The sequence below is a fragment of the Lissotriton vulgaris genome, chromosome 3_1 (genome assembly GCF_964263255.1).
Source record: "Lissotriton vulgaris chromosome 3_1, aLisVul1.2, whole genome shotgun sequence".
In the NCBI taxonomy this organism is placed as follows: Eukaryota; Metazoa; Chordata; class Amphibia; order Caudata; family Salamandridae; genus Lissotriton; species Lissotriton vulgaris.
The window spans coordinates 1,558,960,785-1,558,988,098 of record NC_141689.1 but is presented as its reverse complement, the minus strand read 5'-3'; the positions used below and the strand labels follow the sequence as shown (position 1 = coordinate 1,558,988,098).

The window sequence follows — 27,314 nt, the reverse complement described above, 5'->3', positions numbered from 1 at the left end:
CCATCATGCCTATAAACTGCATAAACACCCGTGCTGGGAGCGAGTGTTGGGGCCTGAATCTCTGAATCAGTAATTGAATGCTGTTGATTCTTGCTGAGTTTGGCTGTGCCTTTGCTGCCAGAGTGTCTATCGTCGCTCCTAGGTACTGTTGTACGTGAGCGTGTTGGAGATGAGACTTTGCGTAGTTTAATGAGAATCCAAGGCTGTGCAGGAGGTGAATAGTGCGAGACATGTGGCTGGCACATTGCTGGACTGACGTTGCTTGGATGAGCCAGTCGTCCAGATAGGGGTAGACGTGGACATGGTTTCTCCTCAGGTGCGCCGCTACTGTTGCTAGGCACTTGGTAAACACCCTGGGGGCTGTTGTCACCCCGAAAGGCAGTACCTTGAACTGGTAGTGCTGATTTTGTATGGTAAACCTGAGATACTTCCGGTGTGCAGGATGTATTGGTATGTGGAGGTTCGCGTCTTTTAGGTCTAGTGTTGCGTGGAAGTCTCCCTGACTGAGCAATGGTAGAACCTGCTGTAAAGTGAGCATGTGAAAATGTTCTGACAAGATGTATTGGTTTAGGGGCCTGAGGTCCAATATTGGCCTGAGAGACCAGTCCTTTTTGGGAATTAAGAAGTACAGCGAGTATACCCCTGTACCTTGTTCCTGTATAGGGACGAGTTCTATGGCCCCCTTTTGCAGCAAGCTGATGACTTCTTGCTGCAATAAGTCTATGTGCTCTGCTGACATAGGACGGTGTCTTGGGGGTATGTTGGGTGGAGTGGAGGTTAGCTCTAGACAATAGCCATACTGAATAAGTGGTCTCACCCACCTGTCTGTGGTAATGCTCTCCCAGACTGGCAGGAACTGTTGTAATCGCCCCCCGGCCGGTGTTACATGGCCCAGGGGCAGTGACAAGGCGTCACTGTTTAGTATTGGCGGAGGATCTGGTGTTATTCCCCCGTCCTCTGCCTTTGCTGCTGTTGCCACGGTATCCACCTCTATTATTTATATTGTAGGTGGTTTCAGTGCTTCCTTTATTGTATGGAATTTGTTGTGATGCCGGACCTGGTGTAGCTCCTCTGTTACTGGAGCGACGAAAGGAACCTCCTCTAAATTGTTGGGACTGCAAGGCACCCATGGACTTGGCTGTCTGAGTCTTTTTTAATCTTTTCTAAGATTGTGTCCACATCAGGACCAAAAAGATCATCTGGGTTTCACAGGCTGATTTAGTAATGTGGTCTGAATCTCAGGTTTGAATCCAGACATGCGCAATCAAGCATGCCTCCTGAGCAGGACGCTTGTGTTGATGGTCCTGGCTGCACTGTCTGCTGCGTCTAGCGCACACTTAATGGATGCGTTCGATAGGAGTTTACCCTCCTGGATTAGCATCTCTGCTCCCTCCTTGTAGGCCTCAGGCAAATGTTGTAGCAGTTGCTCTAGAGTGTCATAATGTGCCCTATCGTATCTGGCTAATAGGGCCTGTGTATTAGAAATCCTCCAGATATTAGCTGCTTGAGCAGCCACCCTTTTCCCAGAAGCTTCTAGTACTTTAGATTCTTTGTCTGGAGGAGGAGCATCACCCATAGTTTGTGAGTTGGCACGCTTACGAGCATTTGAGACCACCAAAGAGTCTAACGGCAGCTGTCCCTTAATATATGTAGGGTCCACAGGCGCCGGTCTGTATTTCCTTTCAATCCTGGGGTTAATAACCCTTGCTCTAGTGGATTCCTTGAAAATGTCCCCTGCGTGTTTAAGGACACCCTTTAGCATTGGTAAAGTTTTAACAGATTTCTCTGAAGTGGAGAAAGTGTCAAACAGGAAGTCCTCTTCAACTGGGTCAGCATGCATGTCCATATCATGATTTAGTGCTGCCCTTTCAATTAAAGCGTTGAACGCAGCTGTATCTTCTGTTGGTGAAGTTTTCACAGGATAAGAGGGAGTATCAGGAATAGTCTGCAATTCCCCCTTGTCAGCAGGGTCTGTCCAGGCTTGAGTTTGGTCATCCTGAACAGTGTCCGCAGGGTAATTATATTGTTCATCATAATCATACCCCATATCCTCAGTAGTGGGTGTGGGTGAATATGCCGAAGTGTCCTGGCCATAGTACCTCTCAGTCTCAAAAAGGACAGGTGATGTTTCAGAATCCCTTTTCTTTTTGAGTGGAATTTTGTTTCATTCCAAAGTATTTTCTGATCTGATTTTCCTCTGATAAATAGTAAGTTTACCAGATTCTGAGTTGATATGTAACTTGGACTGGTCATCATATGAGGGCTCTTGGTACATAACCTCCTCTTCCAGAGGATGACTCCTTTTTCCCAAGGACACCTGTTTGGGGGTTTCGACCCCAGGTTTTGGATCGAGCGCCTTGGGGCGTGCAGTCGGCGGTAGTCTGAATTTTATCGGTGGCATAGTGTCTTTAGACAGACTGACCTTCTTCAGCGCCGGCGTCTATGTAGGCTCGACCGACTTTGCCTTTTCGCCAATAATTTTTTCGGCGTGCGCCGACTTTGGTGGTGTGGCGTCAGAGGCGCACTCTTCTGCCTTGACTAGACGTCCTTCGAGGCGCTTTTGACTTTCGACTCAAGGCCTTTGACAAGCTGTGGTTTGTCGACCTGATGCTTCGGATCGAGACCCTTCCGAGACTGGAGTCCCTTGTTTGTATCGCTGTCCATAGGAGTCGACTTTTTCGGTTTGACGTGCTTGGTTTTAATGGCGGACTTCAGCGCCCCAATCTCCGGTTCGACACTCTTTACTTTTGACCCCGCAGGGTCGTCGACACTTGATTTCTTCGTCGACTCCGAGGAGTGTGAGGTTTTCGACCCGAAGACTATTTTCAGCACTTTTGGTTTTGTTATTGGCTCAATGGCTTTTGGTTTTGTTTTGAGTAGTGGAACCGGTGGCTCATGTGATGTTTTCTTAGCTGGGCCTTGACGCAGGGCTATAGAATGTTGTTCATGATCTCGGCTAAGGCCTGCTGGCGATGCCTCGACCTGAGCCTTCGAAAGTCTTTGAGTGTGTTTCGGGCCCCGTACCCACTGTTGGGCCTGTTTCATCGCTCGAGTCGTCATCAACGGCTCCGATGGGGGATACGTCGTCCCTTACCTAGACGACGTTTCCATATTCGACGTGGTCTTAGTCTTCTTCATAATAGTTGGAGCCATGCTCCGAACCGGGATCAGACTGCTGTTCTGGATCCTCTGTGTTGACGACCTCATCGAAGATATTCACCGGGTCGGGCACTGGCTTAGACATAGTTTGCCTCGCTGCGCGTCTTAGTCTAAGCGTCTTCTTTGATCTGAATCGAGCACAAGCTAGACAGTTGTTCTCGTCGTGCTCCGGTGATAAGCACTTGTTGCACACTGGGTGTACATCGATGTGCGGGTACTTAGAGTTACAGAGGGGGCATCGTTTGAACGGGTTCCGTTCCATCGACGATCAGGCCTCCGGTGTCGAAAAGGCCACGCGGCTCTCTTCGACGTCCTGTTCAATAAAACTGGAACAAGAACTCGGCACCGATCGAAACAATACCGACGACCCCGAAGGCCTTTTGGCCTTTAGAAAGTTTCCGAACTTGAGTAAAGAAAAGTACATCCGAACCCAATGGCGGAAAAAAACAATCTGAGGATGGAGAGGATGCCCATGCGCACTGTAGTCCGGGGGAGGAGCCACCTTGTAGTGAAGGAGGTCCACTCAGGAAGGTTGTATTTCAGGATGCTTTATTCATAAAGACAACAAGTTGTAGGATACAGGACATCATGTTGATAAGTGGTAGATTAGAGCCCCACCAGGAGCTGCCTGTCAGCTGCTCAGCCCATGACCAACTCCCACTGCCTCACTCAGACCCAACATTCCGAGGCATCATCAGACTACAACATTCTAAAGAGTCAGAGCACAGGCACTGGCAGAGCAGGGCTGGTAAAACACCTTACAGTATAATATGCAGGATACTACATATCCCCTTTCGTTCAAACAGAAGCATTAAACCACTACGTGAATAACAACTGGCGAGAGAGAACCAAGGAGGAGATAACAAGGAAGAAGAAATGCGTTACTTACCTGTAACAGCAGTTATCCAGTATTGGTGTCTTTCATAGATTCACATGCCTGAATCATTCCCCGTCGTCGAGACGGGAGCCTCCGGTAAATAAAAAAGTAATGTCCATAGACCTACATAGAGAGAAAAGGGTCCAAGGGTCTCCCCTTAGTAGCCTTTCCTTGTCCTTATGTAAAAAGGACCAAACTGACATAGTCAGCCAATCAGCTCCGACCTCCCTCTAGAACCTTCCTGGGAGGAGCCTCAGTCCCTCAGATTTTCGTACGCACCCAGCTAGGTTTGGCGTAGTATAGTTCCGAGAGGGAAGTGAGTCCTTCCAGGGGAGGCGGGAGGGTTGCATGTGAATCTATGAAAGACACCAATACTGGATAACTGCTGTTACAGGTAAGTAACGCATTTCTTATCCAGTATTAGGGGTGTCTTTCATAGATTCACATGCCTGAATCAGAGTAGCTAGCAATCACAGTAGCACATTTGTAAAACAGATTTGCTCTGCCGTCATAGTAGATAATGCATATAATATCATACAATAAAGAGACAGCTTAGATATAATATCATCAGAGCAATAATGTGCATACCTGGAAGGCGGGATGTAGGAAGGCTCACCTTACTGAAAGAGATGGCGAAGCACCGCCTGGCCCACTGCCGCATCCTTCTGGAGTTCGATATCCAGGCAGTAGTGTCTGGAGAAAGTATGCGGTGACTTCCAGGTCGCCGCCCTGCAGATGTCCAGGATTGGCACTCCTGCAAACAGCGCCGCTGACGTGGACATCGCCCTGGTGGAATGAGCGGTAACATGATCATTCAGAGGCCGGCCGGCCTGTTCGTGGCAGAAGGAAATTGCCGAGGAGATCCATCTGGATATGCTTTGTTTTGTGAGTGGTAGGCCCATTCTTGGCCTGCTGTATGCCACGAACAGCTGTGAGGATTTCCTTAGATCCTTAGTCTTCTCCAGGTAGAACTTCAGGCACCTCATAAGGTCCAAAGAATGCAGTGACCTTTCCGCTGCTGTGGAAGGGTTGGCGAAGAAAGACCTAAGGACCAAAGGTTCGTTGAGATGGAAGTCCGACGGTACCTTTGGAATGAACTTAGGGTTTGGTCGCAGTATCACCCTATCATGTCTGAATTGTAGATAAGGTTCTTGAATGGACAAGGCCTGCAGCTCGCTGACCCTTCTGGCCGAAGTTAGAGCGAGCAAGAGTGCAGTTTTCCATGAGAGGTGTTGAAGCGATGCCCTGTGAATGGGTTCAAACGGGTGTCGCATGAGCTGGTTGAGTACCAGGTTAAGCTGCCAGGTGGGGGGTACCTTCCGAGGCCTCGGGAAGGATCTGTACAGTCCTTTGAGGAATTGTTTAACTAGCCGGCTAGACCACAGGGATGGTCCTGTGATCGTTCTGGTGAACCTCGAGATTGCTGCCAGGTGGACTTTGATGGACGCATGCGCCAGTCCCGACTGGGCCAAATGCAGGAGGTATGGTATTTGTTCTGGTGTGATGGTGAGTGGCTGTAAGCCCTGTTCCGAGCACCATATGCAGAACCTCTTCCATTTGAGACAGTAGGTCTTGTTCGTACTGTCCGCCCTTGCTTTGGCTAGCACATCCCTGCAGTCTTGTGGGATATTCAGGCCCCCAAATTCTCTGTGCTCAGGAGCCAGGCTGATAATTTGAGCGAATGGAGGTTCGGGTGTTGCACTTGTCCGTTGGACATCGTCAGTAGGGTTGGGTGTTGGTGCAGTCGGATCGGTGATTTGATGGATAGTCGAAGCAGATCCGAGAACCAGTGTTGCCTCGGCCAGGACGGGGCGATCAAGATCAGGGTGCATGGTTCCGCTTTCATTTTCCTCAGGAGCCGTGGAATCATCGGGAATGGAGGAAAGGCGTATGCAAAGACGCTGTACCATCCGATGGAGAACGCATTTCCTAGTGATCCTGGTTGGGGATGCCAACTTGCGTAGCACGGGCATTTTGCGTTCCTCCTGGTGGCAAAGAGGTCGATGTTTGGGACTCCCCAAAGAGAGAAGATGTGAGTGAGGGCGCTGTCCGATAGTTCCCACTCGTGGGAGAGGGATTTTTGCCTGCTCAGGGCGTCCGCGATGGTATTGTCCCTTCCCGGCACGTATTCCGCTTTGAGTTGGATGTCGTGTAGTACCAGCCAGTTCCAGATCGTCTGCGATTCGCGTGAGAGCGAGAGTGAACGCGTTCCCCCTTGTTTGTTCAAATAGTGCATCGTCGTGGTGTTGTCCGTCCTGACGAGCACTGGGGATTTCTGGATGCGGGGTAGGAAGGCTTGTAGAGCCAGAAACACTGCTCTCAGCTCCAAGAGGTTGATATGGAGCAATTGCTCTTGAGAGTCCCATTTGCCGCTGATCTGTAGGTCCTGGAGCACCGCGCCCCAACCCTCTAGGGAGGCGTCTGTTATCACCAGCGGTGATGCTGGGAGGAGAAACGGCAAGCCCACCATCAGGTTGTGACGACTTGTCCACCATTGTAGAGCTTTTGAAATCTTCGGTGTGATCCGAAGGATGTCTTCGAATGAGCCAGTGCTTTGTGTCCATTGGCTCGCGAGTGCCTCCTGTAAGGGCCGCATTCTGAGCCTGCAGTGTGGTATGAGGAGTATGCAGGAAGACATCATCCCGAGGAGGGAGGAGTAAGTCCGAACTTTCAGGTGGTTTCTCTTTGCCACAGCCTTGGCCAGAGACAAGATCCTGTCTGCTCTTTCTTTTGAGGGGAAGGCCTTCGTGCAGCCTGTGTCTAACATTGCCCCTAGGAAGGTAATTTTTGTTGCGGGCACCATGCATGATTTCTTGATATTGAGCGTCAATCCCAGATTTTGAAAGAGATTGGTGCAGGCGTTGGAGGACGTGACCGCGTCCCCAGGTGAGGGTGCTTTCACCAGCCAGTCGTCTAGGTAGGGGAAGACCTGGTGGCCCAGTTGGCGCAGGAATGCCGCCACAGGCGCAAGGCATTTCGTGAATATGCGCGGCGCGGACTTGAGGCCGAACGGCAGTACTTTGAACTGATAGTGACGGCCCGCCACCTCGAATCTTAGGAACTTTCGGTGAGTTTTGAGGATAGGGATGTGGTAGTATGCATCCTGGAGATCCAGTGACACCATAAAATCTCCTTTCTCTAGAATGCCCAGGATTTCCTGAATTGTCACCATCCTGAATGATTGGCTTCGTAGGAAGGTGTTGAGCCCCCGGAGATCCAGGATGGGTCTCCACTTGTTTTCTTTTTGTTGAACAAGAAAGAAGTGGGAGTAAAATCCTTTCCCCTTCGAGGATGCCGGAACCCTTTCGATTGCTCCTTTTTGTAGCATTGCCGAAAGTTCCTTTAGAAGCAGGCGTGGATGTTTGTGTGTCCGTCTGCGTGGAGGGGTATTGGGAGGGATGGAGGTGAACTCGAGAGAGTGGCCAAATCGAATAATTTGAAGAACCCACCGGTCCGTGGTGATGTTCTGCCAATTGTGAAGGAAATGGGTCAGCTTTCCTCCAATCTGAAAGGACGGAGATGGTGTTCGGACTGGCTGGAGGAGGTGGTCACTGGCGGCCGCCAGCGCCCCTCTTGGTGTTTTTACCTCTGTAGGACGACCTTCCGAATGAAGACTGTCTGCCCTGTTGTTGCTTGTGTTGGTACTGTCCTTTTTGATTGTACGAGAATGAGGACGAGGACCTGTTTTGATATGAGCCTCTATAGGAGGATTGACCCCTGGGCTTGTTGCCACGAAAGGACTGGTTTCTGAACTGTAGAGATCCCAGGGCTCTTGCCGTGTCTGTGTCCTTTTTAATGGCCTGTAGGGCCTCGTCGACCTGTACTCCAAACAGGTGCTGGCCGTCGAAGGGCATGTCTAGAACCTTTGCCTGAACTTCCTGGCGGAATGAAGTGGCTTTGAGCCATCCCTGTCGTCTCAGCACAGCCGCTCCCGCAAGTTGACGGAAGCCTGTCATGGCTGCGTCGATAGCACAGTCTATGAGCTCCGCTGCAGAAGATTGACCCTCCACGAGGAGCGCTTTCACCTCACCCTGGACGTCATCAGGTAGTTCCTTTAGGTAAGGGGCAATGTCCTCCCATAGTTGTCGATTGTAGCGCCCTAGCAAGGCAATGGAGTTGGCCACCTTGATGGACATGGCCGATGTGGAGGTGAAGCGCTTGCCTATTGTGTCCAGTTTCCTGCCCTCTTTATCCAGGGGAGCTGACAGTGGTGATGAAGGGTTGCGGGAGTTTTTCTGGGCCGCCTGCGTCACTACCGAGTCCGGTTTGGGGTGACCATTTAGGCAAGCCGCTGCAGTGAGTGGTGCCCTGTATTTTTTATCAAGGCGTGGGACCACCGCTGGCACAGAAGCAGGAGTGAGCATTAGCTTCTTTCCCTGTTCCCACAAAAAGTCTATGATTGGAACAGCTTTTGCAGATTTTTGAGGCTGTTCCTTGAAGTCATGGAGGAAACAGTCCGTTTCCGTGGATTCCACCACCATGTGGAATCTCTTCGCCGCTCTCTCCACCAGCTTGTGGAAACCCGCAATGTCCACCGGTGGGGAGTCCGCTTGGCGTGGTTGTGGTGAAGCTGGGGATGATGTAATATATTCGTCCTCATCAGCCTGGTCCGAGTGGTCTGAGTGAACCTCCTGGACCTCTCCTTCCTCCAGTTCTTCCTCTTCATCTTCTTCGTCCGAAGAGACCACCACTTGAGGATGAACTTCCTGGTGGGGTTGATGGCGAGGATGAGGGCGTTCCGGTGCGGACACCTGAACATGCACTGGAGGTGTCTGATCTTCCTTGTCCTCTGGTGCGGGACTTTCAGGTGCTTGACCACCTTTGCTAGGTTCCGGAAAGCGCCGCTTGTAGTCTTGTACAAGAAGTTTCAAGTCATCCACCAGTGTCGCCGGCAGGCATATCATGGGGGTGACTTCGGTGTGGACAGTGGCTTGGACCGAGTGCTCCTGATACGTGAATTCGTCCTGTTCCTCATCCGTGCTTTGGCATTTTATGTGGAGGTCTGTGAGAGAAGTAGCGGGATTCAGATGGTCATCCTCCTCGGATTCCTCGCTTTGGAAAATTTCCTGAGGTGGTTGTTTTTCCACCTTGCTAGGAGACGTCGTTTCCGGGGTAATTATTGACTTTTCCTGTTTGGTATACTGAATGGTAGAGCTCGTAGTCGTCGAGGGGTCCGTCGACGGTGGTAGCATCATGTACGGCGTCTCCACCAGCTTTGATTTCTTCCATGTTTCGTTCGTCGTCGAATCGCTCGTCGACGGTGTCGTCGTCGAGCCCGTCGTCGTCGAGCCCGTCGTCGACGGTGTCTTCGTCGACGGTGTCTTCGTCGACGGTGTCTTCGTCGACGGTGTCTTCGTCGACGGTGTCTTCGTCGACGGGCTCGTCGTCGACGAGGTCTTCGTCGACGGAGGGGTTGACGAAGGTATCTTGGTCGTCGACGACTGCGCAGCCGTCGTCGTCATAGACGGTGCCTTCGTAGACGATTGTCTCGTCGACGAGTCTCTCGTCGACACTCTCGTCAACGACGGTTTGGACGACGATGTGCTCGTCGCTGTTGATGGCGTCGTCGACGGTGTAGTCTTCGTCGACATTGTCAGGGGAATAATTGAAGAAACAGGCCTACCTGTAGATGAAGAGGAAGTAGTCATCGTCGTTGAAGCTGAGGGCGACGATGCCGATGTGGTAGACACCGTGGTTTTTACTGAGGTAGTCCTCTGGCTTTGTCTGGAGGACGGAGCAGGCATTTTGAAGGTTTTATCTTCCTTCGCCGACACTGAGGATGACGCCGATCTCGCCTCAGAAGACTTTTTGTGAGTCTTCGCAGGAGGAGTGTCTGAGTGGCCCGGGGAAGCGTCCCTTGGCCTCTTGCTCGAGACAGCAGAAGTTCTGGAAACGCTGCTCACAGAGGACTCTGGATTGTCCCTGTTCTTAAGCCTGTCCAGCCAGATCAGAAGGCGACCTTCCCTGTCTCTCACGGTCTTTTTGGGAAAAGACCGACAGATTGCGCATTTTTCCGAATTGTGATCCGGGTAAAGGCAATACAGGCACAGGTCGTGTTTGTCATCCACATGAATCCTTTTCTTACTGCAGGAAGAGCAGGCCCTGAACAGGGCTTTCTTCCCCAAGTCAGACATGACAAAGGCAGTATAAACACACACACTTACTTCAGGGGTAGTGTGTTGATGAAGTCCTTGAAGAGTTTTTTGTTTCAGAGAAACTTCCAAGAGAGTTTGATGATTTTTAGTAATAATCCTGAGGAGAGCTCAGGCTGGAGACTCCCTAGCACAACGTGCGGTAGAAAATCTGAGGGACTGAGGCTCCTCCCAGGAAGGTTCTAGAGGGAGGTCGGAGCTGATTGGCTGACTATGTCAGTTTGGTCCTTTTTACATAAGGACAAGGAAAGGCTACTAAGGGGAGACCCTTGGACCCTTTTCTCTCTATGTATGTCTATGGACATTACTTTTTTATTTACCGGAGGCTCCCGTCTCGACGACGGGGAATGATTCAGGCATGTGAATCTATGAAAGACACCCCTAATACTGGATAATAGCAGAGGAAACAGAAACAATGACAAAGAAAGGTGTAAGCAAAGCAGCGTGAAGAGACGGGTGGAAGAAAATGAGGAGGAGGAAGAGAAGAGTAAAGCGGAAACCAATAGAGATAAAACCGACTCACAGACATAGAAAAGATGAGGGAAAAACGAGTAATCAGAAAAAGGAAACAACATGGGGCAGAAGAACTCACACGCACCAAGGACCAATCCCCAAACGCACCAACTGGCCAGGCAGGCAGGAAGGGAAGAAAATACAAGGCACAACGGAGAATGAACACCAGCCTACACACAGACACAGGAAAGTAGGGTAACAGGTTTCCTCCAGAACAGGAAAGAAAAGAATCAAAAGAGGAACAAAAGAAGGCTGGAGATAAACGACGACAACAAGAAGTGTAGATCCAGAAACCAGGGATGACAAAGAGAATGACACCACGAGGAAAGCTGGACGAATAGAAAAACAGAGAAAAGGCAAAGTAGATACATACAGTATGACTACAACTTCCCTCGGTTTCCAATAAACATAATAAAACAATGTAAATGTAGTATTGCGTTATTTAAAACAGCAAAATTACAAAATGTAAATAGACAATAACAGTCAGAGGGACTACAACCATGACCGTCCTCTACTCCTGTGCAAGAGTGTGAGGAGCATTGTAAATGGGACTGAAACCCATGTAAAGCCCTATGTAGGGTGACCATGTAAATGTAAATGGGAATGTGACCCATCATACGCCCTGTGTAAGGGTAAAAATGTAACTGTAAATGGGACTGTAACCCATAATAAGCCCTGTGTGAGGGTAAAAATGTAAATGGGACTGTAACCCTTAAGACATCCTGGGAGGGTGAAAAATGTAAATGGGACTGTGACCCATAATACACCCTGTGTGAGGGTAAAAATGTAAATAGGAATGTAACCCATAACACGGTTCCCTATGTGAGGACACTCGTGAAAAAGTAGATGGGACTGTGACCCTATCTATGGTGCCCTTGTAAGGCTAAAAGTCGTGTGTTACCTATGTAGGCAAATTTATATGGGCAAATGGGGCTAGAACCCATTCCCATCCCTGTGTAGGGTAATATAATGTGAACAGGCACATATATGTGGGCTAATGGGGCTAATACCCATTCCCATCCCTGTGTGAGGGTAAAGACAGTATGTACCTGTGCCCTTTGTGAGGGTGAAAACTGTGAATGGCCTGTGTAGGCACATATATGGCAAATGGGGCTAGAACCCATTCCCATCCCTGTGTAGGGTAAAATAATGTGAACAGGCACATATATGTGGGCTAATGGGGCTAGTACCCATTCCATCCCTATGTAGGGTGTAAAATATAGTGTTTTAATACCTGAAAATAAGCAATAAGTCCTCCCTATGTAGGGAAGTGAAAAGCGTGTGGTATACACAAGTTAAATGATAATTGAAACTCTAAAAATGTGCGCTCAAAATTCCTAAACACATTATGTCAGCAATGAAAGATAATGTGCCATCATGCTTCACTAAACAATTTTTAAACGTTTTTTTTGTAAATAGGTGTGTGTGTGTCACCATCGGAGTACTGAAGTGACAGCGTAATCACAGCAAAGTACATATTAGGTTTACAAAACAGTATCGGATTGAAAAAACATTTGCTGAAAGTTATAGTATAGGGTGAACGTGTCAAAGGAAGCTAAAATCAATGCATAGAAAGTGTTCAAATATTTGTGGAAGCTAATGGGGAATGAACCCATCACAATTACAATGTTTTGAACCGTAATGTGTGAAGAGAACACTTGTGAAAAGACATTTAATAACCTTAGAAAATAAAGGTGCAAGCATCTTCATTGACCAGTGTCACAAATAAAGTTCAAGATGTGCATGACACTGTGGTCCTGATTAACACACGGACATTGTCTCGCGTGGAAAATGAAGCTATGTATCCATGAGCGCTGTCAGTTGTAAGATCACAAGCCATAGAAAGTGAATAGTCTATAATTCTACCGGTCTCAAGAAAGGGATTCGATATTGCAGCATAAATTCTCTTCAGTGTGTGCATCATTCCTTTTCACCACACGGCAAGCAGCTGAAATAAGATTGTGCCTAAAGTCGGCACCGTTCATTGTGAGCCATGACACAAGAGCAAAACATGGTGTCACGTAAGAGGCGCAGTGCCGGTGGACTCCCGGCACGCAGGTGCGTCAAAATTTGGCCCTGTTATTTGCACAGTCCAATCATGACGAAGAGCGCCTCGTCACAAAGGATACTTGTCAACGATGAAATCCACAGAAGAGCAACGGAAATAACTGAAAAAAAGGTTTCTGTGCTGACTGGGAGATAAATTCTAATTGAAGATAAAGTTGAAATAAAGCTAACCTCAAGTGGAGCATAGCGCAATGTAGAGCAGAAAACGACTGCAACTTCGCCCTTAGCGATGTTGAAAGGGCACACAGGCACCACAAAGTGAAGGTTTCATAATTACTGCTGGGAAATACATTCCCTGACGAACTTCACCGCAGTGAAAAATAAACACAAAACAAAGATGACTGAAGGTCAGGCATGCGTGAAGAGGGAGATAAGGTAGCGAATGCCAGTTTCCTCCAGCTAGCTGCCTGTGACAAGCAAGTAGACATCACCTGTGAAAGAAATTCACTGCAACAAGGCAAAGAATAATAAATAAAAGGAAAATGTTCCAGGGAGACACAATTGAAGCGAGAACATCCTGAATAAAGCTACGCAGGAGATATTTCTTCATGTTAACTTCCTGGAAAGAGAACACGAGCCACAGTGGCTCGGTGAGTTAAGTCTAGAGCATTTTCTTTTATTATATAGTGGGAGGGTGGAAAATACAAAAGCTCCCATGCGACTCCGGTACAGTCTATTAATGGTTGACATTATCAAAACAGGTCAGCAAAATGTGCACAAGAGCACACAACGTTGCTGGGAGAATGACTCCAGTACATACCACTTGTAGTGGGAAAAAAATCAGGGTTGTGGAGTGTGTGCCACAAAGTGCACCAGCGTGATGTTGAAGAATGTTCTGCCATTAAAGTGTGGAAAAAAAAGGCACAAAGTGAAGTTGTAACACCTTAGTCCAATAAGCATAAGGCAGATGAGCACAGCACGCCTGGGCTAGGGCTGGCCGGTGGTGAGACCACTGGTGGGGCTAAAAGGCGTAGTGTTTTGTGCTTACTTGTTTCTTGTTGTCTTCTTTTTCTTTGAAGTTCTTGTTTCTTCCTTGCAGTTGTCTTCATTGTACTGTGTAGAAAACGCTTTTTTCTTCTTCATAGTTAATTCCGTCTTGTGGTTACCTCTACTTCTGTAAATTGTGGTTGTTGCCACTGTAGTTTCATTTTTTTTTTGCGCCATCTCCAGGTCCACTTTTAAATCAGGTACCTGAGATTTGCTTGTAGCTGTAGGTTCTTCGCCACCTCGTCACCAAAATATGTAGTGAAGGAGGTCCACTCAGGAAGGTTGTATTTCAGGATGCTTTATTCATAAAGACAACAAGTTGTAGGATACAGGACATCATGTTGATAAGTGGTAGATTAGAGCCCCACCAGGAGCTGCCTGTCAGCTGCTCAGCCCATGACCAACTCCCACTGCCTCACTCAGTCCCAACATTCCGAGGCATCATCAGACTACAACATTCTAATGAGTCAGAGCACAGGCACTGGCAGAGCAGGGCTGGTAAAACACCTTACAGTATAATATGCAGGATATTACACACCTATCTTGTGATACTTTGAAGACTCTCCCAGGACAACAATGTGCAATCATCCGGACCCAACACTAGGCGGCGATCTATGCACAGATATGAATTCAGCAGCCCACATGCCTCGAACACATTTTCTTTTATTATATCCCTCTCTATAATCTTTATTTCGGTTATGAAAACCATAAAAGATATACATACAATAAAAAACAATCCAATTTCCTATTCCGCGGCCATCTTTCCCACATAGTTCAATTATACTAATTGATCAAAGGCACTTGTGAGTGATAAATACACTTTTAGGATCTAAAAACATGGACCATTCATCAAAGGTATTATAATCACAGTATTACAGTTGTCAATTAATTTGACCAAACTTTATATAAATGATGTTGCTCTTTCTTAAAAAGAAAAAAAGATATATAAATGTTATAGGCAGTACAGACACTATCTCATAATTCCACATCCCACCTCTAATGCTTATAATGACTCAACTAAAAATCGAGCCAAGGGTCTCTACAGCTTGAAACCCCTTGTCCTCCTTGCTATATCCACAGAAAAGAGGTATCTGCTCACACTAAAGACAATGGATTGAGTCGTTTCAGTTCTTTTATTATATCATAAGTTTCATCACACGATTTATATCATTTACAAACTTCCTCACTATACATCCTTCATATTTACATAAGGCCCCAAACAGGAATATATACTCAAAGATCATTCATCCCCTAGTGGTTCCACACATGCCCGCACGCATCAAGCCATACACAACTAAAGCATATCAAACTCACATAAAACATCAGAATTATGACACAAATACAAGTTATACAAACACCAAAGACAATAACAGAAAAAGAAGCGGCGACACGCGTTTCGGAGTAGGACAAGGGTCCAAATTTCCTTCGTCAGGGCACAGGAGATGCAGTGCTTTCCAAGTACGGATTTCATCAATGAATATTTCAATACATTATGCGATACCACCAAGCGGAGCTCAAACTCCATATCAATCAATAGGGTACCAATCGTTTTCCTAAAATACAGGCTCGTGGGCTGAAAACTTGGGGTCCTTAGGGTGAAACTAATCTGGTGTAAAGCCTGAAATATGGCGTAACGCCTGGACAATGGTAGAGTCACTGTCGATAATCAGTATATTCCTATCAAGCTGGTGATGTGGCAGACGAAGACTGACCCCTTCCGTTAAGTTCTAAACTGGGAGTGCCGAATATATAGATTCTGTGCAGATCCCAGTCTCGGCGTATTGCTTGGACGCTGTAAAGCATGTCCTCATGTGCGAATGTAAATGTAAATGTAAATGTATTGCGATTTATATAGCGCACGTATCACCCGAAGGCATCAAGGCGCTTGCTTAGGGAACCCATCCTGGTATTCCCCTGTGAGATAACCCCGGCAGGGTATCCACAAGGTGAAAGCCAGGCATCCCGCCGCGAGGGGCCGTTGTGGAGATTAAGCAAGCTATTGCCCAGAGTCGCAGAGTGTGAACCCGTGAATCAAGTAGGCACCGGAGCGAGAATTGTCGAGTCTGTGGACATTTTCGGACTCAAGACCGCCGAGCCGGGAATTAAACCCTGGTCCCGGGCTGACCTCTGCTTCCAGGTCTGCCTCCTCTAACCAGTGAGCCACACTTCTCCACACGAATGGCTGGCGAATTAAGAGATCAGAAGAAAGATAAGACCAATGGTTCCTCCAAGTTTAAGTGGTCAAAATGAGAATCAGGTGTTCCAATCTTCGTCTCAGCTGGGGGGGGAACCGATCTAACCAAGGCTGTTATAACAGGTGAAAGAACCCTTGCACCACCTCAGGGTAGAGACGCCGTTTGTGATCCACTAGGCATCATTGGCTGAGCTGGTCTGCCTTGGCATTCAAAGAGCCTGCCAGGTGTGGCACCACCAGGTATATGCCCTGACGTTCCAACCATGTCCAGAGACGCAAAGCCTCTTAACAAAGGGCTGATGTAGTACCACATGGCGGTGGTGTTGTCTGTTAACACCAGTACTAGCCTCCAGTTGATGGAGGGCAGAAAGGCTTTCAATGCAAACCGGATTTGCTTAAAGTTCTAGTAGATTGATAAGGAGTACGAACTCCAATAAAAACCAGATGCCTCTAATCTCCACCTCTCCCAGATGGCCACCCAATCCCAGGAGTGACACATCTGTCACGACTGTCAGATCAGGTTCAATAAGGCAGAGGGGTTTGCTGTTGACCCCAATTCCTGTTAGTTAACCACCACTGCAGATCTTTTTGAGAGCCCTCACAAGATCTAGTACAAGTCAGAGATTTCCCTGATGTTGCGCCCACTGCATATGCTGACGGGCATGTGTCACAAGCAGGATACAGGAGGCCGTGAGACCAAGAAGCCTCAATGAAATGGACTTGCTAGTCGAAAGCATAGGCCTGAAATCGCCCGTGTCCAGAACAGCTCAGAAGTAAGGAAGCGTCTGAGAGGGAGCCAAGTGTGACTTCGACCCGTTGATATTGAACCCCAGAGAGTGCAGGACGTCCGCCATAGTCGGGAGACAATAGCCTGGGGTGAGCCATCGAGATGGCAGATTGGCACCCTTGATCTCCACAGATTAACTGACACCACCTCCATCACCTTGGTGCACACCTTAAGGGTACTTGCTAGGTCATTGTGGGGATTGTGTGCCGGCATGCAAGCCCACGAACCACACAAGTTTCCCTAATCAACCTGCCCAGGAAAGTGGTTCTCAACAATCGGCGCTCCCAGGGGTGTCGCACACCATTACCTCACAATGCATCACCAGCTCCCTAACAGCAGGTGGGTAACTGCTCTCAACAGCAATGAGCACCAGGAGTAGAAAAGGAAGCTAAGGCACCACCACTAAGAGCACAAGCACTTTCCGTCTCCTGCTGGATGGGGAGCACACTAATATCTGAGGAACTGTTGGTGGGCCAAATTGACAGGGTCCAAAGCTTTTTAAGCCATACATAAATCGGAGCAATATGGCCTCTAGGTGGAGTAGAGAGCTTAGCACTTCCACCTCATTTGCTAGCCTGACAACAAGGAATGACTAGCAGGTGAATTTAAATAAAAGAGCCAATGCTGAAGTACAATCTATCCTGAATTGACAGAAGAGGCCCAATTCAGAATGGAAAAAAAGCTTGTGTTCCCTTCCAGTTGGCCATTTAGCTGTGGCAGCTCCTGCACCTGGTTATCAGTACGACTAGAGAACAGTAGGCGAAGTGTGCATGGATGTAGGAGAGTAGGGTCTGCAATCCTATGGTCACCCCCGATTTTTGCTTTTTGCTTCACTGGTTTACGACTTTCCCTGGCTGTGGGCCTGCTAATCAGACCCACAGCCTAGCTGTGCTCTCTCTAAATTGACAACCATGTACCTTAGGTGCATATGTAATTGGATACTGAGTCACCTTATCAGTCCCTGTACAGTGTACCTTAGGTACCCAGGGCATAGGTGCACCCAAGGCCTACCAGGGGCTGCAGCATGTATTATGCCACCCCTGGCTGGCCATCCAAATCTGACAACTGGCTGATCAATCAGCTGGGGCAAGGTGGTGTAATCACCCTTTGCTTTAGATATAGTATCCCTATATCTAACCCTAAAATGGACACATATCCTCCTATCAGTCACTCCTATGGCAGGCCTTATCAATCCAGAAGGCAGAGTGCTTGGAATTATGTGAGATGGTGCTCTAGCATGAGCTGAGCCTGTCTGCAGCTTTCGGAACCAAGTCCTTTAGCTGTTTCCATGATAACGCTATACCATATACTCTTAAGTGCATTATAATCCTCGCGGTTATTGCCAACGTTGGTATTACATTATCAAAACATATTGGTTAAGGTGCCATACGAATTGGAATACTACCCAATGCCAATTCTGGCGACGGGGGTATCATTCCACCCTTCTAGAGGGCCACGACATGTATGCAACTGTGAACCCCGGTTAAAGTTAACTCGAGCCTCAGCATCACAAAATGGATGCTGCCACCACAGACACAAGTCTGACCTCCTGCTGCTGGGAGTCCTTCCAGCGAGGGAGGCTTGGACAAAGGGTTTACTGCCTTGGGAGGTGCTAGCACCACCCCAGACATGATTTTGTGTATTAGGTAGGACAGGGCTGAAAGGAATGGGACATGCCTGGGGCACACAAGGTGTCCCTGTGCATACTCCGGTCTAACCCAGTTCCTGGGGCACTACAGCCCCAGAGCTGGCGCAAGACCGGACAAAGGATAGGAGGTGTAACCACCCCCCTTCCTGGTCCCACCCAGAGGAGGGACCTAGTTGTAGTACAGCCCCCTTTAGCCGGATAAAGGTAGGAGCTGGTCCCATTTCAAATTAGATTATCCTAAACAACTTTACAAGAAGAAACTCTGGACTTCGACGTTCTGCTCCACAGAAGACTGAAGAAATCTCCCTTGTGGGCAAGGAGTGTCCACCCTGCACAAGCAGGAACCATCAGAGTCCAGCGGCTTCCCTTTGTCGTCTTCCTCCAAGGATCCAGACTTCGGAGCCCGGCGAGACCCGGATTCCCAGACCTCTACGACCTCTACCTACATCTGCAGCTCAGCTGAGATCCGTGGGTGCGACGAGCCACGTGGGACCGGCCATCTTGAAAGAAGCAGCACTTCGCTCCAGCACGACTTCTGAGGTATCCTCGTCCAAGTGCTTTGGGGACTGAGAAACCCCAACCCGAGCAGCTCCTGCACCGAAGACCAGCCCTCCAGCATCCACGAGATATGCGTGGGGCCTTCTGTCTGTTTGCTGCTCGACGCGTTGTCTGGTCACTTGCCGGCTGGCTAGTGACCTCCTAGACGACGAAACCCGAAATCTTCACTGCTGGTCTGGTTGCTCCAGACTGGCCCTTGCTCCCTTCCAAAAGAGGAGCACCCTGGACCCTCCTGGTCCACTCCAGACGCCGTTTCCACTCACCGCGTGGGTTGCCTTTGCCAAGGCCTGTTGACTCCTAATCCGAAGCAGACACCGCCGACAGCGAGAGCCTGTGTGGGACAGATCGCGCCTCCATCCTGGTCGAAGACACCACCTGGTCCACGTGGCTGCAGAGACAAGCGTCCACCCTCACCTGATCGCGACGACGACATCTGGTTCCACTCCAGTCACTGGCTAGTGACTTTGAACATTGTCCCCTCTGCTTTCAGGTTCTTCTCTTCACTGATCCACCCTTGGATCACACCGGACATCTTCCTCCTGACCGCCTGCAGCATCTTTTCCTCCAGGCTCCATAGACTTCAACGCCGGAACCAGACACGACTTGGCACCTATGCACCCGCAGCCTGTGGGTGAGGTAACACGAGCATTTCGGTGCTCAAGGGTAGCTTGACACTGCTAGTGTCCAGATCCACAGTCGTTTTAGTCTTACCTAGTCAGGATTGTCTGTACTCACCTTTTTCTTGCACTGTACTGTCCATAGACACTGTTACGCATCTCGCTTGTGAGTTCACACTCTGCGCACGCGTTCCGTGGGCCTCCTATTACCTACCTAGAATTAGTATAGCGTGGTCCCAGCGATCCCACAGCCTCTGGACAGCTCCATTCCTATTATCTACTTTCACATTCCACTTACTTAGTATATGGTTTGTCGTGTCCCTAGGGCACCATTGTAATTTGTGCAACTTAAACGTATTTTTCCTAAGAGATTGTCATGTGCTTAGCCCTCTGATCTCATAAAGAGTTCAGAGGTGTATGTTTGTTATGAAAATAAACAAGTATTTATTAACTACCTGTGTGGTGTCCTTTCACTTGGTATTCAAGGGGTTATATGTGGTAAAACAGCTGGCTTCACATGCAAAAAGAGTTTAGCCTAAGACTTCTTTGTCCATGCTACCACTAGGATAGCTGGTCAATAAGGTTGACTTACAACCAATCATCAAAAGGGTTGTTTGGACTGATACAAGGTGATCATTAGAACTAGTGAGCATCATATATCAGGCCAACTTCTCACAATGGAGTCCTGTTAAGTAGTTTTGAACCTTGCCCAGGGGCCATTGTGTTTGATACTTCCAGGCATTTGTATGCAAATGTAATCTGAAATTAATCACTGCATTTTCTCAACACTAGCTTCAACAAATTGTGAACTAAGTTAAACAGTTTGAGTTTATCTTGTTATGAACATAACTACTTACACTCATCCATGTCTGGTAAACTTTGCAAAGCAGAGAATTTAGTTCTTTTAGCTATATGTGATGTGTTCAATCCAATGCCAAAGTCATCTGTAGAAGATAAACTGTTTGCAAGTTTACCAGGGGCCCATGTCACTCTTCTTTTTCTTTTTGTCTAAAATGAAAAGTTAAATGTAAGCAGCAATACATTTGTTTTAAAACAAAAACAGACAACAGCAGAGGCTTAAAATTTACTGTATGAAAGGTGACCTTAGTTATAAGTTTCCCTTGACTGCTGAATCAGGAGGGGTGAAGCATCCTATCAAATGACCATGCCTGCAAAGGGGAATACATCTAACACTCCAATCATATCTAAAAGATTTTAAAAAATTAAGGTCCGACCTGTTGAATTTTGCCTTATGGTATACTTTTTAAATGTACAATTTCGGACTTACAATTTGTAGTGGGGAAATAGGTACTTTCTTGATTTTCTAAAAATGAATAGCACTATATAGTAACCTCCGACACATTATTTGCAATAGTGTGTTCATTTTTCAGAAGACTACAGATTGTACACCGAAACATAGGAATATACAATTTTCACAGAATTTCAGTCATCATACATTGAATGCCTGGCATCTTAATCACTAGAACCTAGAATTCAGGCAATAGACTAACATGACAATGTTTGCTGCAGCTGCATTTTTAAGGGTTTTACGTGACAAATGAAATGGCTGCAATTCAAGTACTGCTAAGACACCAAGCGAATTACTAGTACAGAAAGCATCTTGGACCAGCAAGGTCACCTGTCCATAGATTCCCACATCGGCCTACTTTTCTGAAGAATGTGTTTGCAGGTTCCTCTGGGTGCTGGATGCCACAGACTCCACACCCTTCACTAGCAACACCTATACACACAAATGTACATCTTCAATTAATTCAACAATGATGAAATGTAGGTCTGCTCTATGCTATGTAAATTCATGCATGTGGGGTTGCAGTTTTACATGGTAATGTGTAAACACAAGCATTCCTAGTTAGAGCCTGTTATTTTCGTGACCAAGGAGATCATTGCAAGCACCGTCTAAAACAGTAAAGAAGGAATGGTTTCTTACCTGGAACTTCTTTACTCCCGCAGGGGAACTTCCATGATAGACAAACGCTGAATAGTCCCGCGCATGCGCGAGGACCCGTGAGCAGTCGAGATATATATATCTATATATATATATCCGCAGTGCGTCCATTGGGGCGTAGCCCCACCAGCCACAATGGACCTGCATCGCGACCGCCGGCCGCAATCCTATCTATAACATTGCAACATCAATCAGCCTCAGCCCGCCGCCAGTAATTGTGCAAGGAGGGGGGGGGGGGGGTGGCCTGCAGCTTGAGTGACACTCGGGCAGACCGTAGTGCGCAGTCCCGACCGCTGGGGAACTTTGCACTTTGCGCATGCTTGGGATAGTTGGCAACTATCTCAAGCATGCGCACTGTAAGTTCCCCAGCGGGACCCAGGGGTACTTGCTCGCCTGCCACAGCCCGAGATCTCAAAGGGCGACAGGGCGAGCAGCTAATGTGCCCCCCTAGCCAATCCTGGCGCTGCATGCAGCGCCAGGATTGGCTGGTCCACCACGCAGCATCCATCATTGGATGCCGCGCGTGGGGGTGGCACACACTAGGGAAGATTCCAGGAGAGTGCCTCTTTCGTAGCTCTGGGCACAAGGCAGTGTCATTTACAGGGTTGGATTGGGTTGGAAAAACAAAGAAAGTGGTCCACATTTGTGTATTGCGCCTTTTCTGAACAGCTTAGACACATTCCAAGTCAGCCTCAGGGCTGCCAAGAAAAGCGGCTCAGAGATGGAAATCAGGCCAATGCGACCCTGGGGGCCAACAAAGGGCCCCGCAACCCCCACGTTTCGGGATAGAAGCCGCCTCACTCACTTGATGACATCAGCTGTAGAAAATCATTCGAATTGCACTGAAGTGTGAAGACACGATGCACACAGGTCTTAGACTGCTCTAAAAACAATTCGTAGTAAAAATAAAAATAACCAACTGTTGCTACTTTAACTTTGATGATACCGCGTGACCTGCTTTCTTTCTGATGTCATTTCAACGCATGAAAAGAAGATTCTGCGTCAGTTATTGGTTTCCTGACCACCCGGTTGCCATCGTCGACAGTAAAAGCCGGTAGGTTATTGCACAAGTTACAACTACTGTTTAATACGTTTCCCCCGTACCATATGTGTGTTTAGTAGTCATCTCGCGCAAAATTACATTTTTGAGTCAAAAACTATACGTTTTCTCTAGGCATGGAACTCAAAATGCAGCTACAATGCAAAAGAAAAGTGAGTTTAAAAACGAACCGTTACATTGATTGTGCATAGCTGCCAAGGTTTCAGATTGCTATGTGTGACATTTTCATAATTTTAGTGTAATGATGAGTGACATTTCAACGACTATGAGTGACACTTTCTCACGAGTAAATTCAAACAATGAAGTGCTTGGAAAGAGATAATGTCAGAAATTACATAATTTTGAGCAATGAGATTTTGGGCAATACACTTAATCACCCCATGCCTAAAACATATGTGTAACGTGTTCTCGTGCTCATGTAAAGCGCAGTTCCAGGCCCAGCAGCTCAGAATAGTGCCACATTGCTGCTTAGGCCATCGGGTGTCCAAGCAGGATGGAAATAGGCCTGTGAGCTCGAACCAGATAAAACTTGAAAAAAAGGCCCAAAGAGGATCTGAGAAGACCCAGACTGATATCATTGGGTGCTTTGAGTGGGCACTTTGAGAATGCCGTTGTTGTCTATAGTGTACCACTGGAGCATGCCAGACACATCAGTGGGCATGGGATTGTGGCTGACATGCGGGTAAGTGCCCCTCACCAAGGCCAGTAAATGTCTAAAAACTGATGGGTACATTACCACAAAACTGCAAGTTTAGTAGGGTGAGGCTGAATGCGGTCTTTACTTTTAAATGTATCACACACTTCACGGTTGCGGCATGTTTCATGCATTTCACTAATATTAAATAAACATAAAAACAAACCATCACGCCCGAGAATTCTCCAGCTGGCTCGCATAGTTCACAGCCAGCCAGGGTGATGTATTCTGTCAAAACTGCTCAACTCCAATCATAATAACTCCGAGCGGTCTGCCTCGGTCGGCGCGCACTCGGCAGCCAGACAGTGTAAAAAATCACACAAGCAGCCAATTCACTACTGCTAAGCGCTAAGCGCTATTATAACTTATCGAAAGGAGAGTGTTCTTAAAAGCAGCAGCAGAGTGACAGGTATCTCACTCCACCCATTGACTCACTTTACAAACGAGTGAAGACCACCGGGCACGATTCAGACTCTCAAGCTCACTCAGCAGCAGCACAGTGGTGTGCTCTAGGCTCCGTGGGCACTGCAGTCCATGGGGTTGGGTCCGGTTGCGGGGATAGAGTTTTCATTATGTTGGGCAGTTGTTACTACCGATGGTAGCAGCGCTGGCATTGCCACTGCACTGGCTGCAGCCTACCACCAAGTCATTTCATGACCTGCAGCCACCCGCTGACGCCGCCATTCTCTCACTTGCTGGCAGTCATCCTGATGTAATGGCGCGCGAATGGCGTCAGGCTGTCTTACTCAGAGCAGGGCAGTGCCACAGGAATCACCGGCGGAGACGATACATTGCAGCAATGCCGCATGACCCTACCAGCACAGCAGCTCATAGCTCAGTGGCGAGCATACCAATGAAGCCTGCAAGAGCAGGGGCAAAGGCCATTAGTCCCCACATGATGCCACTGCCAGCTGCCATACACACCAATTAATGCTGCAGCGCTTCAGCTGGGACACTATGGAGTATGCATCATATGCGTGACAATGCATTTCAGTGCGGTGATGCGGAGCACCGCACTGAAATGCGTTACTGTCACACCTGATGCGTGACACTTGGCAGGAATGAATTGTGTGCAATGTGTTTTTAAAGCTAAATGAATCCTGAGTATTCACAATGCTACAGCAACCCCAACAAGCATTGGAAATGCAATAGGTCTCGCATTAGGAAAGTTTGAGCTATTGGTCTTATAAATGATTTTTTTTTATTTATGTGTTGTTTTTTGAAATAGGTAAGTTAATAGCTTTGTCATTTACAATGCCAATAGTTATAACTTTCGCAAATGTGACACCTATAGCATTTGTAATGCAACATGTTTTGTATTTACGTGACTTAGATGTATTGATATTACAAATAACAATGGCTTTTAATTTTTTTAAATAATTAATACTTAAATAATTTATTTAATTTGTAATGTCAATAGCTTAAACTTTTGTAAATAACTTTTGTGAAGATTATGTTCAGTGTTTTTTATTGCGACGAAAATCTAGGAACAGAAGTGAAATAACATATTTTTGTGATTTGTAATAAAGCTTGAAAGCATGAAAACAGATTGAAACATTGAAAGAACATATTTGAACCAGTGATGCTGTGGTGGTGCTGAGTGATGCTGTGGTTGCGCTGAGTGATGCTATGGTTGCGCTGAGTGATGCTATGGTTGCGCTGAGTGATGCTGTGGTTGCTCTGAGTGATGCTGTGGTTGCTCTGAGTGATGCTGTGCTCCATTGCACAGTTCACATTTTCGTTGCAAAGGATGCATTTTAAGGTTCGACTTGTTTTGTATTGGAAGTTATATAGCGCTTCCCATTCCTAATTGAAAACATGTTATGTATGTAACCAAATGTTAATTGAACCCATGTCAGAAGAATGATCTTCAACCACTTGTTTCAGTGTTAAGCATGATAGGACTGGCGCTTAGCTGTACACAGTACACGTTTAGCTCTATGCCAACTTGTACACAGTACACGTTTAGCTCTATGCCAACTTCGAATAATCCTATCACATATAGCCGACGCTAGTCATTGGCAGCTGCGGAGGACCCCCATCTAGCCCATCAACATATGGCCTCATCAGTGATGTAACATAGGCCCCCGCAGCCGCCACGGTGTGGGGGCCCGAGCTCCAGGGGGGACATTCAGCACAGTATCCTGGCCTGAGAGCTCCTGGTTGATTCCGGAGGGGGGACCATCCATTTACATTGCAAAGGGGGGCCTTAAGTTTCGTTACACCACTGGGCCTCATGCCCAGTAGGGAGAGGTGTGCACCGCCTACCTGCCCTCAATAGTTTAGTTGACGGAGCAGACTTTATGCGTATGCTATAGCATTGCCCCGAGTGGGTCGCATAGTGGCAGTCCATAGGTGAGAGGTTAAATGAAGCCACAGAGTGGGGAGTCCCTGGAGACGCTAGACAATTCCTGTTGAGGCAGGTATCGACACGCAAGAAGAAGGGACTTAGTTGGAGGTTCCTGTTGCTGGGGTGGCGGAGTGGCTATTCGTTGGATGTTCCCTAACCCTCCGATATGTGTAAGTGGGTTTGAGACATGATTGAATAGGCAGTGGCTGAGAAAGCTGTATGGGTGAATGCTGAATAGACAATAAACTCGCTGATGACTTGCAGGCTTGGGCGGGGATGCTCGCAGACCAGCTAGACACCCCCACCCCCACATGCAGCTCCCCTTAGACACTCAGGGAAATGGAGATAGATCTGAATATGCTAAATTACTCAAGCTGTGAGCTGTTGGGTTCAGGGTCTCATCACATTGATGGTGATGATAGAGAAGGGGCCCTATAATGTTGCGTTATATAATGCACAGCGCCGGCTCTAGGGTGGTGCGACCGGTACCACCGCACCGGGTGCTGATTTAGAACGGGGGCGCCTGTTTGGTGTTTGCTTGTTTACATTGTGCATAAATGCACCTGCTGCCGCGCTCTAGCAATGTCTAGAAATGTCCAGACAGCAATTAAAATGTCAAAAAACTCCGGTGATTAATGTTCTTCCAGGCGAGATCGGAGTTTTGTCTAATAGACGTTTTGACTCGAAGTTTTAATTCATGGTAAGGTAGTGCAGAGCAGAGGGTTAATATGCTTGCTGCGAAGAACATGTACCATGCATATAACGGTGAATGTAATGTAAACCGGTCAGTGGGTTACTGCTTTTGTCAGAGACTTCCTTTTGTTTGTTGTAGTTTACAGTGGACTATTAACTGCCATCATCAAAGAACTGCGTGCAGACTTCAAGGTATAGATTAGTGTGTATGGATTTTTCCCCAAGACTGCCTTTATTCCAATGTTGGGAAAAGGGTTCACTTGGGTACAAATCAGATCTTGTTATTAAAGAGAGCATCAATCCATTGTGCTACATTTTAAATTCAGAGTTTGTGCTTCTCCAGACCAAGTACTCTTTAACTATACTGCCTATCAATATGGATGACATGTGAATTCACCCCTTGTTGTCGTTTGTCTTATATAACATGTCCTATACACTGTTTTACACACCTATGATTGCTAGTCTCTGTGTAATGTGTGCCTTATGTACAGTGCTGTTATGTACAGTGGTGTTCATCATTCGACTTCCTATGTTGCTGGAGTGCATTTGTTTTTTTTGCAACTGATTCTATGACTTTTTGGGGTGTATCCTCGAAAGTTTCCTGTTAATGTGGCTGATCTGCTTGCTGAAGTGCACTTTATACTTGCTTTTGAGTGACACCAAGTATTGCTGGTTTAATTCGATTCCGTTTGCTGACTTGTGATGCACGGCTTGATGGGTGCATGCGTTTGTTTCCCTGTGACTAGTTTGTTCTGATATAATTGTCTTATTTGCAATAGTTTTCAGTACACAGTTTGCTCAATCAGTTATGATTTTGTGTGACTACCTGGATTCCTGGAGTGACTCTGACTTCGTTCTGTTTCTTTACTTTTTGTGACTGCTGGTCCTGCGGGGAAACATTTTCAATTTATGTTGTCTTGTTTACTGGGAGCATTGCTTTTATTTTCCTTTAGTGTAATAGGCTGGATGGTGAAGTGCACTTCCCATAGTGT

At 47.4% G+C, this 27,314-nt stretch overlaps 1 protein-coding gene across 1 annotated transcript in view; it reads right to left on the bottom strand.

The window, feature by feature from the left end:
• CENPE (centromere protein E) overlaps nt 1-27,314 on the bottom strand; it is a 1,817,274-nt gene that overhangs the window by 1,492,791 nt on the left and 297,169 nt on the right. Inside the window, exon 14 of the mRNA XM_086962044.1 lies at nt 20,417-20,567. Coding sequence (XP_086818170.1) covers nt 20,417-20,567 — 151 coding nt within the window. The remainder of the gene's footprint in view (nt 1-20,416; nt 20,568-27,314) is intronic.